This window comes from Ochotona princeps, chromosome 2, assembly GCF_030435755.1.
Source record: "Ochotona princeps isolate mOchPri1 chromosome 2, mOchPri1.hap1, whole genome shotgun sequence".
NCBI lineage: Eukaryota > Metazoa > Chordata > Mammalia > Lagomorpha > Ochotonidae > Ochotona > Ochotona princeps.
The window spans coordinates 40,886,502-40,910,947 of record NC_080833.1 but is presented as its reverse complement, the minus strand read 5'-3'; the positions used below and the strand labels follow the sequence as shown (position 1 = coordinate 40,910,947).

The following is a 24,446-nucleotide window of genomic DNA, read 5'->3' as shown; positions in this document are numbered from 1 at the left end:
AGTAAAGCAGCCAGGACTTGAATTGTCACCCATTTGGGATGGTGGTATCACAGGAGATGGCTTACCCTGCTATCTAACTTCACTGGCCCCTTTTATCAGGTTCTTACATGACATGTGAACAGATCTGAGGGTTAATACTGCATATTGCTCTTCTGGGAACTGTTTAGATAGCTGCTTGTGTTTCCTGGCGCCCTGCCCCCCTCACCTCTAAAGGTGAAGACTGCTCAGTTGACTAGTTTTTCTCTACCCAGCACTCCTTCTACCCTAGCTTCAAAATTGTTTTCCTTTCTAGAGTTTCTATAGTATTGACTTTTCTTTTGACTCTTCAGCTTCCAGTTTCTGTGTTCCTTGTCAGTTGGATTTACTTGATCACTGTGGCTCCATTTTCCTCCTTCCCGTTATATTCTGTTTACTGTTAGTTTTCATCCTGCTTTCCTTTGCATTATGAAATATACAGATCTTTTAGACATCACCAACCTATCTTCTACCTGGCAGACCATTCTCATTGTATAGAAAAAATGTGTGTAAATGAATAGGCTGAGGCGGGTGTTCTGGTGAAACAAATGAAGCTGTTGCCTGTACTCCCTCCTGTTCATGTCCTGCCGGCTCCACTTCAAATCCAGTTCCTGCTAATTGCCTGGGAAAGCAGCAGAGGATGGTCCAAATGTTTTGGCCTCTGTCTCCATGTGGCAGACTTGGCTCCTGCCTTGGGCTTAGCCCAGTTCTGGCCATTGTGATCATTTGGGGAGTGATTTAGCAGATGGATTCTCTCTCTTTCCCCTTCTTCCTTCCTCTCTAATTCTCCCTCTGTGTGTGCATGTGTGTGTAACTGCATTTCAAGTAAAATAAATAAATATCTTTTTCTTGTTTGTTTTAAAGCAAAAGCTACTGGTTGTACTTCGGTTGATTGGAGTTGCTGTTTCACCACTAAAAGAGTGGTGGTAAAAGAGACGAAAGGATGATAGGGTTAGTTCCCCTTCTAGTTACTGAGTCCTTTTGAAAATGGAGTACTAGGGTTTGGCTTTGTGGCATAGTGGGTAAAGCCACTCATGTGATGCTGGCATCCCAAATAGGTGCTAGTTTGTGTTCTGCATGCTTCATTTTTGATCCACCCTCCTGCTAATGACCTGAGAAAAGAAGCAGAAGAGATGGCCCAATTTTTTTGGTTCCTTGTTCCTACGTAGGAGACCTGGATGAAGCTCTTGGCTCCTGGTGTTGTTCTGATCCGGCCCTGGCCTTTTTGGCTACCTGAGGAGTGAACCTGTGGATTAAAAAAAAAAAAAAATTGATCTTCTACCTGTGTCTCTGTAACTCTTTCAAATAAATAAATAACTTCTTTAAAAGAAAAATAGTGGAAGCAGCCAGCATTCTTTGTAGTTGATTTTGTGATCAAAAATTATTTTATGGGAAATGAAAAATTGTATGCACTATAATACTTTATGTTCACTTTTCTTGTATTATTACTCATTTTCTTAATTTTGGAAGCAAAATTAAAGCAATTTTGAATGGTTTATTTAAAGGAATAATTATTCCATTATCTCCCTCTCATTATCTGTATTCTCCAGTTCTTATTTTGCCATGTGCACAAGTTTTTTTTTTTAATCTGAATTTTCACCTTTCTACTGAACAGTAGATTTCAGTATACCTTTTCATGGGAAGTTATAAAAAATTCTTTACCTATTTGCCCCAAGGTAGAGTCCGCAGACTTTATTCACATTTTACATGTCTTATATACTAAGTTTTTGGTTTGTATGTGTAGTTCTCTGCTGTATGACTTGAATTATCCAAAACTGAGACCTTTGGTTTTGGTTTTGGTTTTTTATTTGAGACAGAATACCAAACTGATATATCGGTTCGCTCCCCGATATATCAATAGCCAGAGTTGTGCTGAAGCCAAACCAGGAGCTCAGAGCTGAATTTTAGTCTCCTGCATGGCTGGCAGGAGCCAGTTACTTGAGTCATCACTGCTGCCTTACAGTCTGTGCTTGTAGGATGCTGCAGGTGGGAACCATAGCTGGGTATCAAACCCAAATACTCTGATGAGGGATGTGGGCACCTTAACATGTGTTACAACCACCATGCCAAATGTCCACCCCAGGAAGAATTGTGATGACCACTTTCATGGTATTAGGAAGTAAGATCTCTAAAAGGTAATTAGATAGTGAAGGCTTTGCCTTTGTGAATGGGTTAATTTCAGTATCAATGGAGTATGTTAGTTCTTGTGGAAGAGACTTCATTACAAAGCAAGTCTTGCTTTCTCCATGTGCTATCTGCTATGTTATGATGTAGCAGAAAGGCTCCTATCAGCACCTTGGATTTACTAGCCTCCAAAACTGAGGAATAAATTTATTTTCTTTATAGATGACCTGAATCATGGTATTCTGTGTTAGAAGCAGAAGCCATACTAGGGTAGTATATAAGAGGCACTCACAAAGTGCTTAGGACACTAAGGGTCTTGAATTTTGGATTATTTACATAGGTATAAGATATCTTGGGGAAGTGACCCAAGTCTTAATATGAATTCACATATACCTTATTAAGCTTGAAGGTGAATTCATGTAGTATTTTTTTTTATAAAGATTTATTCATTTCATTACAGCCAGATATACACAGAGGAGGAGAGACAGAGAGGAAGATCTTCCATCCGATGATTCACTCCCCAAGTGAGCCGCAATGGCCGGTGCTGTGCTGATCCGATGCCGGGAACCAGGAACCTCTTCCAGGTCTCCCACGCGGGTGCAGGGTCCCAATGCATTGGGCCGTCCTTGATGCTTTCCCAGGCCACAAGCAGGGAGCTGGATGGGAAGTGGAGCTGCCGGGATTAGAACCGGCGCCCATATGGGATCCCGGGGCTTTCAAGGCGAGCACTTTAGCCGCTAGGCCATGCCGCCGGGCCCCATATAGTATTTTTAGTATGCCCACATTTTGACTGTGACCCATCCCATGAGCTCAAGGGTATTATTTTCTACTTGTGGTGTTATATTGACCCTCAAAGTTTCAAATTTTGGAGAATTTTGGGTTTTCGTATTAGGGATGATTGACATAAATTAGATCCTGTGTGGACTCATATTTGTAGTACCACAATCAGGATGATGAAGAATTGTTCCATGGCAAGATGCTGTCCTTTGTCCATTTTCTTATTTACTGATGAATCTTATCGTATGACTCTGTAGTAATAGAAGATTGATATTATGTTTTAGAGGTTGTCTCACTATTTTCAACTTGCTCCTCATTATATTATTTTTTTTAATTTTTATTTTTATTAATATTTAGCATTATGTGAGAGTTTCATAGGCTCTGGGAATCCCCCCACCCCTCTTCCTCCCCTCCCCCCTGGTGGATTCCTACACCTTGATACAGCATTACAGTTCAAATTCAATCAAGATTCTTTCCTTGCAAACATATACTAAGCATGGAGTCCAGCTACTTATTGTCCAGATGGGTTGAACAGTTTCTTGGGGAGACCATTTCTGGTCCGAAGTCAGAGCTGGTATAATATCATCACAGTCAATTAAGAGTCCCAATATAACATCAACAGCAATTTGCAATATTATGGAATTGACATGGTTTTGTGTAACCAGTATGTTAAAAAAAAAAAAACAACAAAACAAGTCCTAACCACAACCTATGATTAGTTCATTGTAATCTCAATTTTAGTTTATATACAGGATCGGACCGGCTGCTATATACCTTGAAAAGGCTATAGGGTACCATTCAGCTGTCTCGTGTCTATTTCATTTTAGTATTTAGCCATTTGTTGTGTTGAAGTATAATTTTGTTGATCTTGGCAGATTTTGGGATAATCTAGACTGGCTTGTAACTCTAACAAGATATTTGTCAACATTTAAGGTGCAGAACATTTTTTTTTTTTGGGGGGGGGGATGTGCAGGAAAATCCTCAACACCATGGTGAGGAGTGACTAATCTTTGTGTCCCACCCAGCAAGGCATGAGCCAATCCACGCCGGCTCTTTCCTGTCAGATTTCAAGCTCTACTTTCTGTTGTTTGTCTATTTATTTTAGTTTTTTTTTTTAGTTTGTATGATTGTTTGTTTGCTGTGAGGGGTTTTCGGAGCGATCCCGATGGTCACCGCGAGGGAGGGCGGGGGTCCAGAGGTGGAGCCAGGCTCGGACCAGAGAAAGCTCTCCTCCCTGGTCCTGAAGGACATTTATTGTTCTTCTGTGTCTGTGGACCGCTCAAGGCTTCTGGTTGTCTTTCCGATGACGTTGGTTTCTGCGCGGTAGTGTTTGGACTTCTTCCATCCCCAGCGGAAGCTCCGGTTGGGGGTGGGTGACCTCAGAGTACTCAGCCTCCGAGGGCATCCAATTCCCTGTGGCCTCCTTGGCAGTTGGGGTATAGTCCTTGTTGCTCGTATTAATAGTTTGTGGTGAAGGTCTGGGAGTCTTCCCGGTTGGGATCCAAGCTTCCTCCTTACCACCTGCTCCACTCTGGAGTGCCCTCCTGCTCCACGCACATGAGCTCCTGTTAAGAGGTTGTCAGGATCGCACCCGATTCCCCCCTCATGCATTGGTATAGTAGTTTTATTGTTTAGTGCCGCTTTGAGTCTGTTGTCTATGAATTGCAATAGCACTCCTAGGGATATATCCAAAAGATCTCCTACACAAGAAACCAACATGCACGCCTATGTTCATAGCAGCACTATCTACAATCGCAAAAACCTGGAAGCAGCCAAAATGCCCATCAATAGAAGACTGGATAAGAAAGCTATGGTTCATCTACTCTATGGAATACTACTCAGCTATTAAAAAAAACGAAATGCAGTTCTTTGTGGACAAATGGGCCCGACTGGAATCCATCATGCTAAGAGAAATGAACCAATCCCAAAAGGTTAAATACCACATGTTCGCCTTAATCTGAGATGAAAAGATGACAACTTGAAAGATAGTACCTGTATATTGTAATATTAGTGCAATCTCTAACAACCTGTATCCAATGCAATAAGATAACGCGATATAATCTATAAACCAACAATTAATGTCAGAATATTTAAGATCTACATCGTAAAACTGTAAAACCTACTATATCCTCAATACACTGTGTTAACCGGTAATGGGGAGGGAGTGCAGGGAAATCTTTCAGGACCATAAAAAGAGTGAGAAAAAAAGTACAATATAGCCTGTCAAGGTCAAATCTGGTAATTCATAGACAACAGGCTCCTCATTATATTATAACCATTTACCAAAAGGCTAAAGCATTTCAAGTTTCAGTTCCTTTTATGTGTTACAGAATGTAAGATTCTCAAAGTCGTGTAATCCAAAATTCTTTTCCACTTTACCCTCTGAAAAAAAATGGTACCAGATATTGCATATGAAGTAACTCAACATTTGAGTTATGAATTTTTCCAAGAACTTGGAGCTCTCTTTTATTCGTACTGATAAACCTTGGTATAGCTATTATTAGATTATGCTCCCTAAGAAACACAAAATATCAGAAAAGTTTGTTTGCTTATTTATTTATGGTTGTAAATTCCCTAGACAATAGCTATGGTTCTGATCTGGTTCTTTTTCATTTCTGGGTGCAGGTAGGAGGAACAGTCCCTGTTTGTGACATACTGTTGTTCTCTTGGCCAGAGAGAAAATTGCAACAGCTTACAGAAATACATAGTTAAAACTTCTACTTGTAATTGGAAATTTGTTACACCTCATTGGCCAGAGTAAGTCACCTGGCCAAACTCCACACTGGAGTCCCACAAAGGAACACTGCAAGGCACATGGTAGCTGGTGCAGTAGTAATGCTCTCAGATTGAGAATTACAGTACCACCTACCGTACCTGAATATGCTATATTGGGTTATGCTTTGATAATACTTTTCTTAGTAAGGTTTATTATCTTTATATTTGTCATGATATTTTCCTTAATGGAGGTAGCAGTTACGATTTTTTTTTTCTTTTGCCTTGCTATAGTTTCACTATTGGTTCTCTGAGGTAATGGTGCAAGTGGGGCGAGCAGTGTAGGCCTGTACGACAGCTTCATGGTGGTGTCAGAGGTGCAGGCCCCTTTTCCTTGTTGCTGTGTTTTCCATCTCTCCATCTCTCCATCTATGACTACCGTTCCAGCGTTCAGGCCACTTGGAAGGACTGCAAAGGTAGACAACATTCCTGCTCCCTTGAGGTGCACAGTCTAGGAGTTTGATATGCCATTTCCTTTATGTTCCATTAATCAGAACTGAGATTGCAAGAGAAACAGGGACTCGTGGCTGTTAGCCAGATGTCCATGTGTTTGGGGAAAGCTTTAGAGGATATTAGGACAACTATCTATTGCTTTATTGCTGTTACTTTAATTCATGCAGCATCCATGAAAACAGGTGTTATTGGCAATTTACAGAGAAAGAGAATCTTTTCTAAGACACACAAAATATTGGTCAAGAACATTTACCTAAGGAGTTGTGAAATGGGCTTTTAATATACATTTGCTACTAAAGCCTGAATATATTCTGCACTGAAGGCTGTATTGAATTTCTAACATCTAAGCATCATAAGCACTTCACATTTTTTCAGACTGTGTAATAATAAATAGAAATTGTCTCTTTGGAAGGAATTCTCAGATGTGTAATGTTTTCCTGACAACTAAGAGTAGATGTTATAGCTAATGGATACATAATTTATTTTAAAAGACAATAATTGTCTTTAAAGATTTATCATTATTGGAAAGGCAGAGAGAGAGAGAGAAATAGTGAAAGAGATCGTCTGTCTGTTGGCTCACTCCTCAAATGGCCACAATGGCCAGAGCTGTGCCAGTCTGAAGCCAGGAAGAAAGAGCTTCTTCTGGGTCTCCCATGGGTGCATGAGCCCAAGGTCTTGAGGCAACTTCTCTTATTTTCCCAGACATATTGGCAGGGAACTGGATTGGAAGTGGAGCAGCAGGGACTTGTACTGCTGCCTGTGGGGTGCTGGAGGCTTAGTTGACTATATATCATGGCACCAGCCACACAATAATTTTCAAAGACCAGGTTTGATTTTGACAAATGTAGCTTAAATCTGTTTTTTTTTTTTTTAAGAAATAAGTGAGTGGTATATTGGTTTGTCGTTGGGAAACCTGTAACTATTTGGAGTGCCTGGATTTGGGTCCTGGCTTCTGCTTCCAATTTTTCTGCTGTTGCATACTGTCGGGACAGCATGCCATGGCTCAGCCCAGTCTGTTGTGGGCATTTGGGCAACAGAGATATCCTTCTCTCCCTGTTTATTTCTGCCTTTCAAATAAACAAAGATACATTTTTAAATGAAACAGAAGTTTTCCATTGGAAATCAATTACTAGAAATTATTATGTAATTTTGCATATTGATAAAATGTTCGGATTTATGTTCCCCCCAAAAGAAAACAGTTTCATTCTCTCATTCTAATTATAATAAGTGTTGCATAGTTACTATAAAAATGTGTTTGGAGAATGGAGAGTATTATGAATATAAAACCATTTATCATTACATTAAGTAGATGTGGTTACTTTAGCTACACCTTTAATTTTTTCTGCATATATTTTTTATGTGTCTTTTTGAATCTAAAAATGACAATATTGTGGTCTAACAACAGCGATAGTAGTTTTAGTCAGGTCTACCTCCATAAACACTCTGGTTTATGCAGATTACCTATCCACCTGTTGTCTGGAGAAATGAATTCACTTCTTAGTTTTACATTAAACATATCATTTCTTCTTTTTTGTTCATTTTGTCCTGAAAAGGTTTATTGAATAATGAAAAATGATTGACAAGCAGCAAAATAAATAAGCAGTCGTAGATGACCTATAATAAATGACAAAGCTACCCAAGGATTTTTAGATTGACTCCTTATACATACTTCATTTGCAACTAAGCAGTGTATCTCCACTAGCATAGCTGATTGGTAGTCAGGTGTTTTGTGCAGGTGATTACAAAGCAGTTTACTGGCACACTAAATTGCCAGCCAGGGGTACTAGTGTCAGATGCCCCAAATATCTCACAAGACTGTGAAGAACTATATTCATACTTGCTTTTTCTGAGGACACTTTCAGTGAATTTTACTGCCATCCTTGAAAGATAGGTGTTAAGCATGTTTCAGCTGTAAAGAATTAGGGCAAGAAAAATGCTAAAATTATCACTAGTGCTTTTCCAGATTTCATCACTTATTCAGGTGGTTAAAGCACTGTATACTGGTACCTGGACCGGAGTCTAGGTTTATATAGTAGACTTACACTAATTCCATCCTTTTTTTGTTGTTGTTATTGTTAGTATTTTGTGTATATTTTTGTTGGAAAGGCAGATCTACAGAGAGATGAGACAAAGATCTTCCATCCAGTGGTCTACTCCTCAGGTGGCCTGATGGCCAGAACTGAGCCAATCTGAAGCCAGGAGCCAAGAGCCTCTTTTGGGTCTCCCCCATGGGTTTGGGGTCCCAAGGCCCTAGGTTGTCCTACACCACCCTCTCAGGCCACAAGCAGGGAGCTGGATTGGAAATGGAGCAGCTGGCATCCATGAGGGATCCTGGCAGTTGAAGGGGGAGGATCAGCAAGTTGAGCCATTACATTGAGCCCTTTTGTCAGTGTTTTAAAGAGCAAGAAAGGGAGAACATAGTCAATGAGAGGTCAGAACAGAACTTGACATGTGTGGTCTGCCTCTGTTAGCCCCTAGTGGCTGACTTCACTCTGGTCTCCTGGGCCACCCAGGAAGACTTCCCAGGAGAAAGAGGTCCTTCCAGAGAAGGGACTCCAGGTGAGTGGGCAAGTCCATGGTGCATCAAGGGCAGAAGCTTAGCCCGCTGTGGTGCTCATGAGAGGAGCGCAGAGAGGACTAACGGGAGCTGCCCATAGCGTTTGGGTTAGATCAGGGGAGCTCCGGAGGGTGACAGCGTCAGGTGGAGGAACCAAGCGCAGTTCTCTGCAACAATGGCCTGGGGTGAAGCCAGGTACATTGGCCAAGGCCTGGCTCAATCCTGTTTTTTTTTTTTTTTTTTTTAACATATATCCGAATTTAAATACTTCCATATTTATTTAATCTTAACTAAATTTTAATGCTTATCTTACATATTTAAGTGTATATATGAAAATTGTTTTATTTGAAAGGCAAAATGTTGGGGAGTAAGGGGAAAAACAATCTTTCATCTTCTAGTTTGTTCTCCAAGTGGTTACTCCAGGCATCCTGGTCTCTCAGAGTCTGCTGGATGGCAGGGGTCCAAGCAATTGGGCCATCATCTGCTGCCTTCTCAGGTGGATTATTAGAAAGGAGTTGGATTTGAAGAGTAGTAGCCACAACTCAGAATGGTGGTATCGTTAGTGACAGCTTAACTCACCACACTGGCCCACTGCCTTTAACATATTTGAACTGTAATGTTTAGTAGCAGTTCATTTTCTTTATTCTTTCTTTTTTTAACGATTTATTTTTTTTGTTGGTTTTTTTGTTTGTTTTTGTTTTTGTTTTTTTAACTATTTATTATTTAACTTCATTAATTACATTGTATTATGTGACACAGTTACATAGATACTTGGGTTCTCCCCACCCCTCCCCAAACCCTCCCACCATGGTGGATTCCTCCACCTTGTTGCATAACCACAGCTCAAGTTCAGTTGAGATTCCCCCATTGCAAGCGTATACCAAACATAGAGTCCAGCATCTTATTGTCCAGTCAAGTTCAACGGCTTCTTAGGTATACCCTCTCTGGTCTGAAGACAGAGCCAGCAGAGTATCATCCCAGTCAATTGAAAGCTCCAACATACCATCAGCAAAAATTTACATCATTATGGAATTAATTGACATAGTAATGAGTAACCAATATGTTAAAAGTAAATGCGAGTTCCCAGCCACCTTCTGTGACCTTCTGTGGTCACGATTTATTTATTTTTATTACAAAGTCAGATATACAGAGAGGAGAGACAGAGAGGAAGATCTTCCGTCCGATGATTCACTGCCCAAGTGAGCCGCAACGGGCCGGTGCTGTGCCGATCCGATGCCGGGAACCAGGAACCTCTTCCAGGTCTCCCACGCGGGTGCAGAGTCCCAAATCTTTTGGGCCATTCTCAACTGCTTTCCCAGGCCACAAGCAGGGAGCTGGATGGGAAGTGGAGCTGCTGGGATTAGAACCGGTGCCCATATGGGATCCTGGTGTGCTCAAGGCGAGGACCTTAGCCGCTAGGCCATGCCATCAGGCCCAGCAGTTCATTTTCAAAAGTGAACTCAGAGACATCTGGTGAACTTGATGGGGATGAACAGATTGTAAATTGAGACTGTCCTTGACAATGCAGGGAATATGGGAAGGGACATGGAGCTTGGAGTAACACAGACCTGAATTCAAATTCTGACAGAGCTGTTTAAAAGCTGAGATAAGTAACCTCCTTGTGATTAGATGGATCACTTAATTTCTCTAGAGAAACAGGAGCAATAGGATATGTGCATATGCAGGCATATTGCAGGTATGAATCTGCCATTTGTCCCATCTTCCTCCACCTAAGAAGTTTTGTCAAATCTATCTTATAAAGCTTTCTTCAAAGCATACCCTTCCTTTCTGCCGTTGCCAATATTCATATCCTCAGTAAGACAGTTAGAATTGCTTCCTCAGCAGCTCCCCGTATTGTACTTCTCCTTCCTTTCTTCGTTTAGCAAATAATGCTTAATACCAAGAACTTGGCCCGAGGACTTGAGCTGTCCTCTGCTGCTTTCCCAGGCCTTCAACAAGTAGCTGTATCAAGAAGTGAAGCAGGCTGGAAACAAATGGAGCTCATATAGGATGCCATTGCTGTGGTCTGATCAGCCTGCTATGTCATCATGCTGGCTCCAGAAAGCCCATTCTTCCCTTTCCTATCCCCTTCTTCGACATATAATCCACAGTGTCTTTAATAGATTTCCTTGTTAAAATTTTTTAATTTTATTTTTGATATTTCCCACATAGTTGATAGGAATGCACACCCATGAGAAACACTGAACAGGATGGGGAGGGTTGAGACATAGGGGAAGGTGGGTAGGACAGATGCTTCCAATTTTCCATTTCTTCCCTTTTCTCCTGTATTGGGGGAGGAGGAAATAAAGGAAGGGGAAGGGATTGTTCCCAGCTGCCAAACCACATCATAGTTGGGGATGGGGGTGGTATCTACTTAATATCATCTTAGAAATCCTGATGTGGAAAAGAATATTCCCAGGGTATTGCCTAAGTTGTCTTGATAGTTCTGACATGTGGTTGGCTTTGCTGCTCCAAGGTTGAGAAAATCATTTCAAGGTCCGTTGGCTGAACAGAGTCCAAACTAGTTCGTCCACTCGCCCAGACCCTTGCTGCCAAAGCTTGACCAGGAGAGTTGTTCGACCTGTCCTGCTCTCCATCTTCTTACCGGTCACTTGATGTCCTCTGCAGGCCCAAATGAGCTGCTTGTCTTGTCCCCCTTATATACCTAGGCATGCCATCTACTGTCTAGACAGCAGCAGTATAGGCAGTCCAGTCCAGATACATGCATTCCAAGGTCAGACTACAAACCTTATAGTTCTCCTTGTGGAGTCTAGTTGGAGAGTCTCCCAAAAAACCTCACTTGGGGTGACTCCAGACCTGACTCTTGCATGTTCCAGCCAATGCAGGGTGATTGTATGCACATACTGGTGATTGTAGTTACCTGGTTAGTTCCGTCCCCAGCCCTGTGTCCCATGCAGACTGATCGGTGCTGTGTTCCTACCCATCCCGGTGTGCCATAGACCTGGCCCTTGCATACACCAGCAAATCTACAGCCTAGTTGGAGTGACCCTCAATAACCCCCACCAGGTCCACCTCCAACCCTGGGTCCTGCATGTATCAGTATGTACAGCAGGCTAGTCTGGTTCGTGCCATGTCCCAGTCAAGCTCTGTATACATTTATGGGTGTTGCAGCTTAGTTTAACCCACTTTAGCCCATGACCCAGTCCACACATATGCTGACAGGTGCTGCTGCTTTGTCCAGCCTGGCCTACCTGAAAGCCTTGGCTCTCATGTACAGCAGTAGAACTACAACCCAGCAAAGGACTGCCCACAATTTCCCTACTAGGTCCATTCCCAGTCCTGGATTTTGCACTTTCCGGGGAGTACTGCAGACTTGCTCCCTGTCGCAACCCTTGCCAGCAGATCCTGCAGCAAAGGGCAGCCAGTCGACACATATCCTGGCCCTTGCAGAGTCCGTTCTTTTAACCACTGACCCAAAGCTTAGAAAATTGGCAAGCTCTCTTGATTGCTTTTTCATAATTAAAAAGAAAAAAGAGAAAATAGCTACTATAATCAGTTTATAAATATTACATTTTCCATAAGCTTAAAACAAAGCATGAGTTAGTCACTAACAGTGTTATTAGTTTTATTTTTAGAGCAAACTACATTTTCCACACAAAAGGCTAAGCCACAACGCCAGCCTCAAAACTTAATAATCTTAAATTCCCATTTCAGTATACCTGACTCTTCTTTCTAGAAAAGCTGAGTTTTCTGTTGATTGCATGTCTGTTTTAATGTGATTACCTTTCTGTAGACTCACCCTCCTCGCTCTTCTGCATGCTTCAAGTTCCTGTTCTCATGTCATCTGCCTGGAGCCTTCTTTGTGCCAGGGCAGTTTTACATGTTCATGTACAGGCAAACTTGAATCTTCAGGCATTATAAGCTGCCTTTCAGATAATATATTTATGCACATCTAAACTGTTGTGTAAGTTGGATTACCCTGCCTACTGGTAAGCAGTTTGATGACAGCAATGTCATCTGTTTTTTTTTTTTTAACATCTATTTGTATATTCATTTGATTATTTTATTGAGGTAGTTTGTGAACTACATTCATAGGTACATTGAGCACTTGAACAGTGGATGAGTGGATGGGCTGTTAGACTTTTCAACTGACTTTAACCAGAACATTTCATTCCTAATTTGTTGTACGTTGAGTTTCTGGATCAAGTTTTTCAAGGTGGAGGAGAGAGTTCTGATGTCAAAAATAACTTTTTAAGATTCTTGTCTTATTTCTTATCCACTTCATTCTTAGGAACTCATGTGGTCTCTTTATTCATTTGCCTTCTCACCCTCACCCTGAAGAAGCAAAACCAAAATTTTTGCAATCAAGTTCATACTAGTTTCTTGCAATTGTCTGTTGTGAATGTCAAATGTATTAATAGAAGCTACTGAGTAGTATATAATTTCTGTGCTTTTTTTTTTTAGTTATCAAGTGGGAATCCTGTATATGAAAAATACTATAGACAGGTAAGTTTTGTTTACTTTCTTAGATTGAATATAAAATGTGTTGTCAGCTGTTCGTGTATGCATGTAAATTAACTGCCAGCTTCTAGGTACGTTTAGGACATTTAATCTTTGGCAAAACAGGAAGGCAGAAAGCAGGAGGGATGGGCCAATGTTAGTTACTGCCAATGGCCATGCCTCAGTGACCTATGTACTTTCCACTAGGTCCACTTCAACACTGCTATGCTGAGAAACAAACTTCCCACACATGAACCCTTGGGGGATATGCCCAAGCCATTTCAAACCATAACAGCCATCTTTCACCTGTGTTACACGTAAATTTGGGTGAATTTCTCTTGTCTTGAGGTTTCCTGCATTTGCTAAGGTTCCTAGGTTGGCAATAAGTGAGCTTGCTTTACTACCTGTGAGTTTGGAATCACACAAACCAAATAGAAAACCAGTTTTGTTTGGAAGTACGTTGTATAGTTTCCTTGTAAGTCAATCCTTAATCTTTAATAGTAATGTGTTCTATCTGAATAAAGGGAATCAGTCTCAAGTATGGCCCAGTCTCAAGTATGGCCTATGTTACATAGTTAATTAATTATAAGCTGATAAATAGAAAAAGATTATCATTATGCAATAATCATATTGCCATAAAAAAGTAAAACGTGCAATTACATATTTTTGAATTATGAGGGATTATTGAGGAACCATTTAAAAACTCATGCAGTTTATAAAAACAGAGTCTTCTAAATTGAAGTTAAGATCTAAAAGGAAAATAGAACATTGGAATAGGTGTTTGGTCTAGTGGTTAAGATGCCCAAATTCCACGTCTGGGTAGATCCCCATCTTATCTTCTGTTCCAGCTTCCCACTAATGCAGATCCCAAGAGGCAGCAGGTAAATGACTCAAGTAATTGGGTCCCTGCACCAATCTGAGAGGTCTGGATGGAGTTTCTGACTCCTGATTTTGACCCCCAATCTCCGAGCTGGCAATGGGCCAGCTCAGGTTGTTGGGCGCTTTTATGTACTATACCAACACATGGGAGCTCTTTTTGTTCCCTCCCTGTCCTCTCACCCCCCTCGCCCAAAACCTTAAAATCTATTAAAAATAATTATCAACAGTCAACAGTCTTCTACGTAAATAACCATAATTACATTTTAATTAAATTTTCCTCAACAGGTCGTTCAGTTTTGTGTAATTAATTCCTGTTTGGCTGGATCTTGAGTCAGGAGCCTGCTTTCGCGAAGTACTTCTGCTTTTGCACTGAAAGAGTCCTTGAAATTCTGACAGTCTACTAGTACAATCTGAAAATAGTTTAAAGTGAAATCAACTTAGTCTTTACCACAAAAGCCTGTTTTTTAAAGCTTTATATTTTGCTTGAATGGCAGAGTTAGAAGATAAATCTTCCCTCTGCTGGGAATGGCTGGGGTTGGGCAGGCCGAAGCTGGGAGTCATGAGATTTTCCAAGTTTCCCACATGGGTGTAGGGACACAAGTATTTGGACCAAACTCTGCTGCTTTTCTAGGCACCTTAGCAGGAATCAGGATTAGAAGTGGATCTTCCAGGTCACAAACTGGGGTCCATATGGGATGCCAGTATCTGAGGTGGTAGCTTTATGCATTATGTATAGCACCAACCCTAAACCCTATTTTCTGAAGGAATAATAATGCAGAAACTATGAGATGGTCCTTTCAAGAAACTGTGAGCCTTTTTTCTTAGAGGCAAATTCTAGCCTGGAGCTTAAGGCAGAGCCTGGTAGACTTGCATCAGAGTACAACAGAAGCTATAGGTGGAAGAGAAAATGACTGTGTGTAATTTATTAACAAAAGAATAGAATGTAGTCAAATTCTTTGTTGCAATGCAGTACAATTGATGACTGTTTCCCCTCAATTCCTCTCTGTTTAGGTTATACTCTTTAGGGGTATTCTTTTTCTGTCCTGGTCAGGGAATGTACAAAGAGAAGGAGTTCTGGAGGATTCTAGAAGTAGATTTCCTAATCTTTCCAAGACTTCCTGTTTACCCCAAACTTGAAGGATGAGGCAGTTAGTTTTTGTTGAGTGCCTGATTTAGCCCATGGTCTAATACTTAAAAGAAAGGTTTCTCTTTTGGTTCTTTGCTGGGATTGAACTGTCTGGAATGCTTTATGTATGTTTACAGTAAACTTGACCTTTAGACTGTATAAATAGTCATTTCACAAATACCCTAGTCTTTTTAAGCCGTTTTGAAATTTACTTTTCATTTTAACAAAAAGAGCTTCAGGAAGTCTTTGCAAAAATTAGTCATTTTTTTTAAAGTTTTAATTTGTTCTTAATGACCTTGTTCTGTCTTGAAGTTAAGTTCCCATCAGTTGAAATGATATTTCCTTTAATGTGTTTTAGGAACTTAAATATTTAAGGCTTTTCTGAAAGTTATTATGAAATCACTCTTGGCTTTAGAGCTGACATTGCTTTGATTTTAAGTGTTGTAATTTCAAAAAGTAGCTATAAAAACAAAATTTGATGATGTTAGAAGGAAGAGGACATATGCCACTGTTCCCATTTGTCAAAAGATCTTTCCAGGAAATACTTCCCTTTTTTTCTTGTTGGCATTTAAGTTTGTTGGAGTTTAAAAGACAAGTATAGAGTATTTGGAGTCAGAAAATAGGTGCTGATGTTGCTGATTTACTTTCACTTCCTCTGAGCTTCAGTTTCCTGATTTCTGTAGTGGGTATGATTAAAAATATAAATCTCCAGTACTGTCTAGATGGTAATCGGCCCTCAGGGCTTTCCATATATTCCTTGGTCCTTGTTAACCAGAGGATTCCTATTTTGAAAAAGCCAGTTCTCAAATGACAGGGATAGAATGCTGGGAAAGAGCAGTGACGTTTCCTTTCTGTATTTGTGTCAGCTTATGTCTTTTCTTTTCAGGTTGATACTGGCAATACTGGAAGAGTGTTGGCTTCTGATGCTGCTGTTTTCCTGAAAAAGTCGGGACTTCCAGACTTGATACTTGGCAAGGTGATATTTGTCCATTGTAGTATTACAAATGAACTAGATGGAAATTCAAAGAGGTGACCATCAAGAAACTTGCAGTTTAGTCATCCAAGCAGTTACAGTAATGGAATGCAGGGACTTTGTGGTGTGGTGGTTTTACCCTCTCAGAAAGTAGGGTGCTTTTCAGATGTTTAAAAACAGATTAATTTCTGGTAGGATGAAATGAGGAAGTAATAGAACATTTGGATATCGTGGAGAGACACAGTGATGACTGGGAACCTTGGCACCCACTTAGAGTTAGCCCTGTCCCTATTTCCTCTTTGTAACTGTCTCTGTTCAGTATGTGGTGAATAGAGTGGGGGTTGGGAGGCTTTGGCAAGAGCAGGGAGAGATGGAAAGCCCCCTCAAATCCTTATGCATGATACTGATATTCAGAGTCCTCAAGAACGGTGCCATCTAATTTCATAAACAGTAACCACTTCAATTTTCTCACAGAAAAAAATATTAATAAGCATCTAAAATCAGGGTATTATTTTCTAGTAAAAAGAGCTTTGAATTCAGTTAAAACCTGTGTTCCTGAAAGTATCTGACAAAAATTAGAACCTGAGTTTCAGTTCTTTGCCTGATGCTTTGACAAGTCTTGTGCCAAAACATTTTACCTTTTTGGGCTTTATTTGGGATGAGTTACACTAAAAGTGGATTTTAAGATTTCTTTGTATTCTGAATTCTGTCATTCATATGTCTTAGAGCATAAATTTATACATTGTAGTGATTTGATTTTGCTGTAAGATAAATTTTGTTTTAAGATTTGGCTTGATATTTTTTTCTTCTAAATTTCAGATTTGGGATTTAGCTGACACAGATGGCAAAGGGATCCTGAACAAGCAAGTAAGATTCAGATTCAAGTGAAATTTTAGGGGGGTGATTGTCAACTTAAAACACATAGACCATTTTCATATTTTTAAGCTAAAAGTTGTTTTTTTTTAACCAACATTAAAATTTTACAAGGGCAAATGTCATAATAATGAAAATATTTCCAGACCTTAAAGAACAAATTCCTCAAGGTTGGTGTTAGTTTGGTGATATTGTTCTAAAGTTTTTCTTTTAGAGAACCTTTGCTGTTAGGTCCACAGGGTTGTAAGCCAAAGTGAATTTTATTTAGATGATATTTGTCAGTACTTTGAAAGGAAGCTCTGCCTAAATGAAATAAGTCAATCACAAAACAGTAAATACCATATGTTCTCTCTAATATAAGGAATCCATCATGCAAATTGGAATGTATAGTGGTGAAGTAATGGAGACTACCATATCCAGAAGTGAAGACGCAATGCAACATGCGTCTCTGCTTCCAAACAAAAGATGGACTCCCAACAGAAGTGTTGGATATATCTAGACAATGGAATGATGGACTGTCTGATATAGTCTGTACCAGCAGTGTTGGGGCACACTTAAATAGCAGACTGATGGAATTTTAATTCCTTATGAAGAGTTGTAACATTATGGGAAAAATCATTTGGGGGTGGAAAATGAGGGAAGGGAATCCCAGACTATATAGAATTGTGCAATAAATTTCAAAAATAAAAATTAAAAAAAAAAAAGAAAGGAAGGAAGCTCTGGGCTAACCAGACCTGAGTGTTCTGGTCTAGTTCTGATCTCTGACATCCAAACCAAAAAATGTTTTAGATGCCAGAAATAAACTCCAGACAGGAATACAAGGACGTGATTATGGCCAGTGGTGTTTAACATCATTGATGCACTTTGATGTTTTGTTTGTTGAGAATGGATTTCTGAGTTATAAAAGGACAAATCAGATGAGAGTTGGAATATCCAGGCTGTTAATTGGGATTTTAGGGTTTGATCGTAGTCCCCATTGAAGTCACCAGGTAGAAGGTGATTAGGTACATCAGAGGCAAAGGAAACCTAAATTCATATGGGCACTCAGATGCTGTGTGTTCAGTCAACAAATACTTGTTGTGTACCTCTCATGAGCCAGGTTTCACAAACAGATGAACATGACGGATGTCATCCCTCAATGGTGTTCACAGTATAATACATTCTTCACTGATGTTCCTAGACTTTGGATGTTGAGTTCGAGTTTTCTTTGTTCTATGCAAGAGGCTGGATTTTAGGGGCTACAGTTATACTTTGATTTTTCATGAGATGCATAAATTTTTGAATTATTTGAAAGAAAAGTCACTACTTAATGTTTTTTTTTTCACGTGCCCAACATGACCTTAGGCGTTTTCTTTCTACAGTGTAATTTTTATTTTGTTGCTTACAATGCATTGTAGGATAGATACCACTTCCCCTTTCATGGAAGAATTTTATTTAACTCGGCCATTGCTTCACAATTTTTAGGAACGGTGCTAGAATTTAGCACAGAATTATTTCACTTTGGGACCCATTCATAATGATGATGAGTAATTTAATTTCACATCGAGTGCGAAATGAAAGGGTCTGTGTTGGGCTGCTTAGAATGGCAGCATTTAAAGGTTAGAGGAGGAATCGACTTCTCACAAAAGAGACCCCAAAGGTCAGAGCAGAACTGGGAGAGCTTTATGAAGCATGTTCATCAGGAGAGCTCCAGGGAGGATGCAAGAGGATGAGCAGGACGCAGGTTTTCTATTTAAGAAGAGGCTACTGTAGTTGGTAATTAGGAGCTGTTTGTGATATAGACAGTGGTTCCTTTAGCTTTGAGACTTGATGGCACATTGCACAGAAGCTTATGGACTGAATTAGACAGGTTATCTTAAAATAACATCTTTTAAAGAAATTTATGCGTAAATGCAAAGAATTACAAAGCAGAGAGCCTAAGAGGAGTATGAGAGTAGAGGATTTCAGTTCATATGTCAGCCATTGTAATATGATATTGAAAAACTAGAAATATTACAGCTTTCTTTTAGACCTAATTCTGACCCAGAGTAACTGAACACCAGTTGCTTCAGATTCTTTGCAATTATTTGTTAAGATTTTGACCAAAACTTCAAGGGTCAAAAGTCTAAGAACCTTTGAGGGAGGCTAATAGATATTTTGAGTTCAAACAATTATATAATTGCTTCAGATATTATAGTTATTTTCTGTAGTTATTCTGAAATAATAATGGTGAATAAATGATCCAGTTTTAAAAATGCTTTCACAATCCTGAGATGACCTTTTAAAAAAGTATTTATTTTTTGTTTGTTTATTTATTTGAAAGGCGGGTTTACAGAAAGAGGAGAAGCAATTTTCACATTAGTTCATTTCCCATATGGCTGCCAAAACCAGGGCTCGGCCAGGCCAAACCAGCGGCTTCTTTGGATTCTCTCACTGATGGCACTGATCCAAGCACCTGGGCCATTTCCCACTGCTTTCCATTACCAAGAAGAGGGATCATTAGTGGAGTAGCAGGGTTTTGAGCTGGCACCCATATGGAATGCGGTGTCATAGGTAGCAGCTTTACCCACTGTAGCCCCCTGAGATCAGCATTGTTAATGTTTAGCAATTATTTCCTTCTGAGCTTTTTTCAAAATTTTTTTTCTCTAAATGAGAAAATTAGAAACATTTCTTAACATCTTTAAGTATTCTTTAATATGTGTATTAATTCTGTATGGTTTTCAGTATTGGTAAAAATTTTTCTACCTTATACTGTTATTTGCTATTTATAATATTAGGAATAGCTTTGTGTATAGGTAGTTTCTAAGTTTTAAAGTAACACATCTTTTGAAAGATGTGCTGTTAATATTTATTGCTAAATAAAAGCCCTGGAGTAATTGTAAATTGTTTATATTTTCAGAATATGAGTGTGTATAGGTAAGTAGGTAGGCAGGAAGATGTATAGACAGATGGACAGATGACTGGATAAGCTGAGAATGCTCATGATGTTTATGCTGTTATTTCTAGGAATTCTTTGTTGCTTTGCGTCTTGTGGCCTGTGCCCAGAATGGATTGGAGGTTTCACTGAGTAGCTTGAACCTCGCTGTTCCTCCACCAAGATTTGTAAGAAAGCCTTTAGATTTAAATTGTATTTGACTTTAAAAAAATGATGCCACATAATTTGAAAATTAAAATTAACATAGTTTTAAAAGTTTTTAGCCTGTATCACTTAACTTATATGGTTTTCTTACACAGTGACTACTACTATTTTTAATTTCAATTTTTAATGTATCCTTCTAGTATCATTAATGTACACTAAAAATAGAAATACTTATTTCCTCATTTACATTAATTGTGCTACACATGTATTTTTTAAAAAGGGATTTATTTATTTTTATTTGAAAGGCAAAGTCACAAAGAGGAGGGACACAGAGAGAAGTATCTTCCATCAGCTGGTTCACTCCCCCAGTTGGCTGCAATAGCCCAGAGCTGGGCCAGCCCAAAGTCAGGAGCCAGGAGCTTTGTTTGGGTCTTCCATTTGGGTACAGGGGCCTAAGAACTTCAGCCATCCACTGCTGTTTTCTTAGGCTGTAAACAGTAGCTGGATCAGTGTGGAAGCAGCTAGGACACAAACTGGAGCCAATATGGGATGCTAAACTGCTGTCAAAGGCTTAGCCTACTACACTGTGGTGCTGCTTCCCACGTGAATTTTGTTAAAAAAATAAATAAATAAAAAAGGAAAGAAAGGAAGGAAGAAAAAGAAAAAATCTGTCCATCTTATTAAAAAAAAATTATTTGTTTCAATGGCAAATTTAGGCAAAGGCAGAGATAGAGAAAGAGAGAAAAATCTTCCATCCACTGGTTCATTCCATCCAATGGTCACAAGCTGGACCAAGCTGAAACCAGGAGCCCAGAACTCCATCTGGGTCTCGTATGTGGGTACAGGGGTACCCATTTTTCTGCTACGTTCCCAGGCCATTAGCAGTGAGCTGGATTGCAAGTGGAAGAATCAGGACTGGAACTATTGCCCATATGGAATACCAGCACTACAGACACAGTCGCTTTATGTACTAAGCCACTGTGCTGGGCTCTGTATAATATTTGATTTTGTACCATTTTAAAAATAATGTTTTAGAGATCTTTATCATCACATAAAATATTTCTTTAACTACTCAGTATTTCTTATAATTACCATAATTATTTCCTATTGATAGGGTTTAGCTTGTTTCTAATCTTTCAACATAAAAGCTGCTGGTTGATTGACTGACTCCTTATGGCTGCAATGGCCAGAGCTGGGACCAGCCTGGACAGGAGCTTCTTCTAATTCTCTCAATAGACTGCCCAAACACTTGGACCATCTTCTGTTTTTCTCAGGCCATTAACAGAGAGCTGAAATAGAAGTAGCTAGCAGCTGGATCATGAGCCTGTGTTCACATGTGATTCTGGTGTCACGGGTGATGACTTTACCTGTTACAGGATGCTAGCCCCACCTTTGTAATCTCCATGCATCTTATCAGCCTGTCTCCCGTAGTGTTTTTTTTAGTGTACTTCCACCAGCAGCTACTTATGTAAGTCTATGTTTCCCTACTTTTTTTTTTTGCTGGCATACAGTTATTGAACTGTTCAGATCCTTGTCAGTTTTAATAGGTGTCACATAGAAGGTTAAGTATAATTTTAATTTGTCCTTTTCATTTTATGGATATTCTAATGCTTATTAGCCATTGTTGCTTTTATATGAATGTCTGTTTATAGCTTTTGTCCATTTTTCTTGAGTCCTTTCTTCCCTTCATTTAGATTTATTTATTTACTTATTTATTTATTGAAAGGCAGAATGGCAGAGAGGGGGAGACAGAGAGATATTGTCCATCTGCTGTTTCACTCCTCACATACCTCCAGCAGCTGGTGATGAGCCAGCCTGAAGCCAGGAGGTGTATCCTGGTCTTCCCCATGAGTGGCAGGAACCCAAGTACTTGAGTCATCATCTTTTGTCTCCTAGCCACGTTAGCAGGAAGCTGGACTCAAATTAGGACCTTGATGTAGAATGCAGGTGCTCAAAACAACAGTTTAACTTGCTGACCACAACACCTTCTTACTGTACTATTAGAAAATTTTCCTAGGATGCAAATTTGGCCTAGTGTTAAAGTGCTTCTTGGTACGCCTGCATCACATTTCCAGGTGCCTGGGCTCCAAATCCCAGCTCTGCTGTCCATTCCAGCCCCCTGCTAATATGGACCCTGTGAGGCAGCAGGATGGTGTAACTAGCTGAGCCCCTGCTACCCACGGGGGAGACCTGGATTAAGTTCTGGACTCCTGGCTTTTCCCTGACTCTGCCTTGACTTCTGTGAACTTTGGGAGATTGAACCAGTAGACGGGACATCTCTGCCTGTCCCTGTTTGACTCTGCCTTTAAAGTAAGTAAGTAAAAAGGTTTTAGAAAGATTTCTCAGATATATTCTTCTGTCTCTTTGACCAAATAAAGATAAGAACTTGGACATGCTGTTGATAGGCGTTAAATACTTATAACTTAGAGATGACATGTTGATTTATTTTCTCACTCTACTTTTCTTAATAATCTTGGGGGAAAAGTCATCAGTTACCAAGATTCTAGATATTTTTTTTACATTCAGATATCTTTATCTTGAATTCAATTGTTATGGGATTATCTAATATAGTACTTACTTGATTTAGTTGGTGTGCAACAACTATTTATATAGCTAACACAATGAAAATGTTTTATATCATTAGGGCTTTGGTAAAGGTCGAGTTAGTGTAAAATAAGTGTCTTTGGTGTACTGATAATTTTTGTGCCAATATGTTTAAATCCAAAGACTACTTTTATTTTATTGCCTAGTGTTGTGGGAATTTCACCTCTTCATGTACTGTTCTTCACTTTGTAGCATGATGCCAGTAGTCCTTTGCTAATCGGTGGAGCCTCTGCCACTGAGCTCCCATGGGCTGTGAAAGTAAGTAAGCGTTGTTAGCTATTCTGTCTTGCCTCTAATCTGTCTGTATCATTCTCTGCTTCCAAAAGAAATTGCAGTCGACCTTAGACTCATAGGCATGTTCAAGGATATTGAGAGAAATACTGGTACTGGAAATATGTGAGGAAACTTTTTGGCTATTATTAATAGTCTAATTACTGTCTGTTAGTGCAAAGAAAATGTAGTGATGTCGTGATGATTTTGAAACTGAAATACTTGATGAACAACTAATTTACCTCACTGATGTTATTTCTTGCTTGACTGGTTTAACTGGGTATTCTCTTTATGGTTCTAAAATGAACAGTTCTTAATGAAACCTTTTTTGGAGTTGAAAAGTTTGCATTACACTTATTTGGAGGCTGTATAAAAAATATAACAGATCAAATAAACTTTGATAAATATTTGCTATTATTGAGCTTTTGATTTTTTTTTTCTTTTGTATTGTAGCCTGAAGATAAGGTCAAATATGATGCAATTTTTGATAGTTTAATCCCAGTCAATGGATTTCTATCTGGTGATAAAGTGAAACCAGTGCTGCTCAACTCCAAGTTACCTGTGGATATCCTTGGAAGAGTAAGATGCTGTTAAATCCTAAATGTGATTTTGGTTTATTTATATATATGTATCTAAATTATGTATTTATATTTATTTATGTATGTATATATATCAAAGGTACTTACCAAAGAAAATATTATTTTGAAGTTGTGTCCTTGAAGAATTTTCTCTTCTGACTTAATATATAAAATCATTGCCAGTTTATTTCTGTATTTGTTACTTGTAAAATATGAACTATTAAAATTAGTTATTGTATGTACATACATTTTTATATACATGTTTATTTCAAATGCCATTTCCTGTGTTTTTCGCACAGTTTTTTTCCTATTACACTATTAGTGCGAGATTTCTTCCCTAAAAATAGAATCTTGGTATTTTTATAACCTTTTAGTCACTTCTCAGTGCATTTAAGATAATATCCGAATTTGTTGATCAGGTACTTGCTTAGCTCTGGCGTTGTCTTCCTTCCCCTGAGTCCATGTAATGAAAGACTGTTAATCTGTGTTAATTCTATTTTTTTTAAAGGTTTGGGAATTGAGTGATATTGACCATGATGGAATGCTTGACAGAGATGAGTTTGCAGTTGTAAGTAATCCACATGCCCTCAAAATCTTTTATGTGTGTGTATCTGTGTATGGATGTGTGTGTGTGTGTGTGTGTGTGTGTGTGTACATGGAACTCAATGTTTCTTTTAAAAGAAGTGATTTGTGCACAGGGGAGCTAAAAGCTATTTAGACAGGAAATAACTTCACTCATCTTCTTTGTGTAACTCCTCTCTTACCACTTTCACTTTTCTTATATTCATTCTTTTTCGTCTTTTTTCTTGCTTTTTTTTTCAGCCTTGGCAACTCCCCTTATTGTTGGAGTTGGACTTCCCTTTAACTCATTCTGCAGCAGTTTTTTTTTTTTTTTAATGTTTTTCTTCAGCTTGAAGGCCTCCTTT

At 39.2% G+C, this 24,446-nt stretch overlaps 1 protein-coding gene across 2 annotated transcripts in view; it reads left to right on the top strand.

Annotated features, from left to right (window-relative positions):
* The window catches only part of EPS15 (epidermal growth factor receptor pathway substrate 15), a 154,881-nt gene that overhangs the window by 40,260 nt on the left and 90,175 nt on the right, over positions 1–24,446 (top strand). For both annotated transcript variants that reach the window (XM_004588668.4, XM_058654906.1), the window contains exons 2-8: positions 13,124–13,165; positions 16,051–16,140; positions 16,957–17,004; positions 19,996–20,091; positions 22,865–22,930; positions 23,396–23,521; positions 24,029–24,088. In XM_004588668.4, the coding sequence (XP_004588725.2) occupies positions 13,124–13,165; positions 16,051–16,140; positions 16,957–17,004; positions 19,996–20,091; positions 22,865–22,930; positions 23,396–23,521; positions 24,029–24,088 (528 nt within the window). The remainder of the gene's footprint in view (positions 1–13,123; positions 13,166–16,050; positions 16,141–16,956; positions 17,005–19,995; positions 20,092–22,864; positions 22,931–23,395; positions 23,522–24,028; positions 24,089–24,446) is intronic.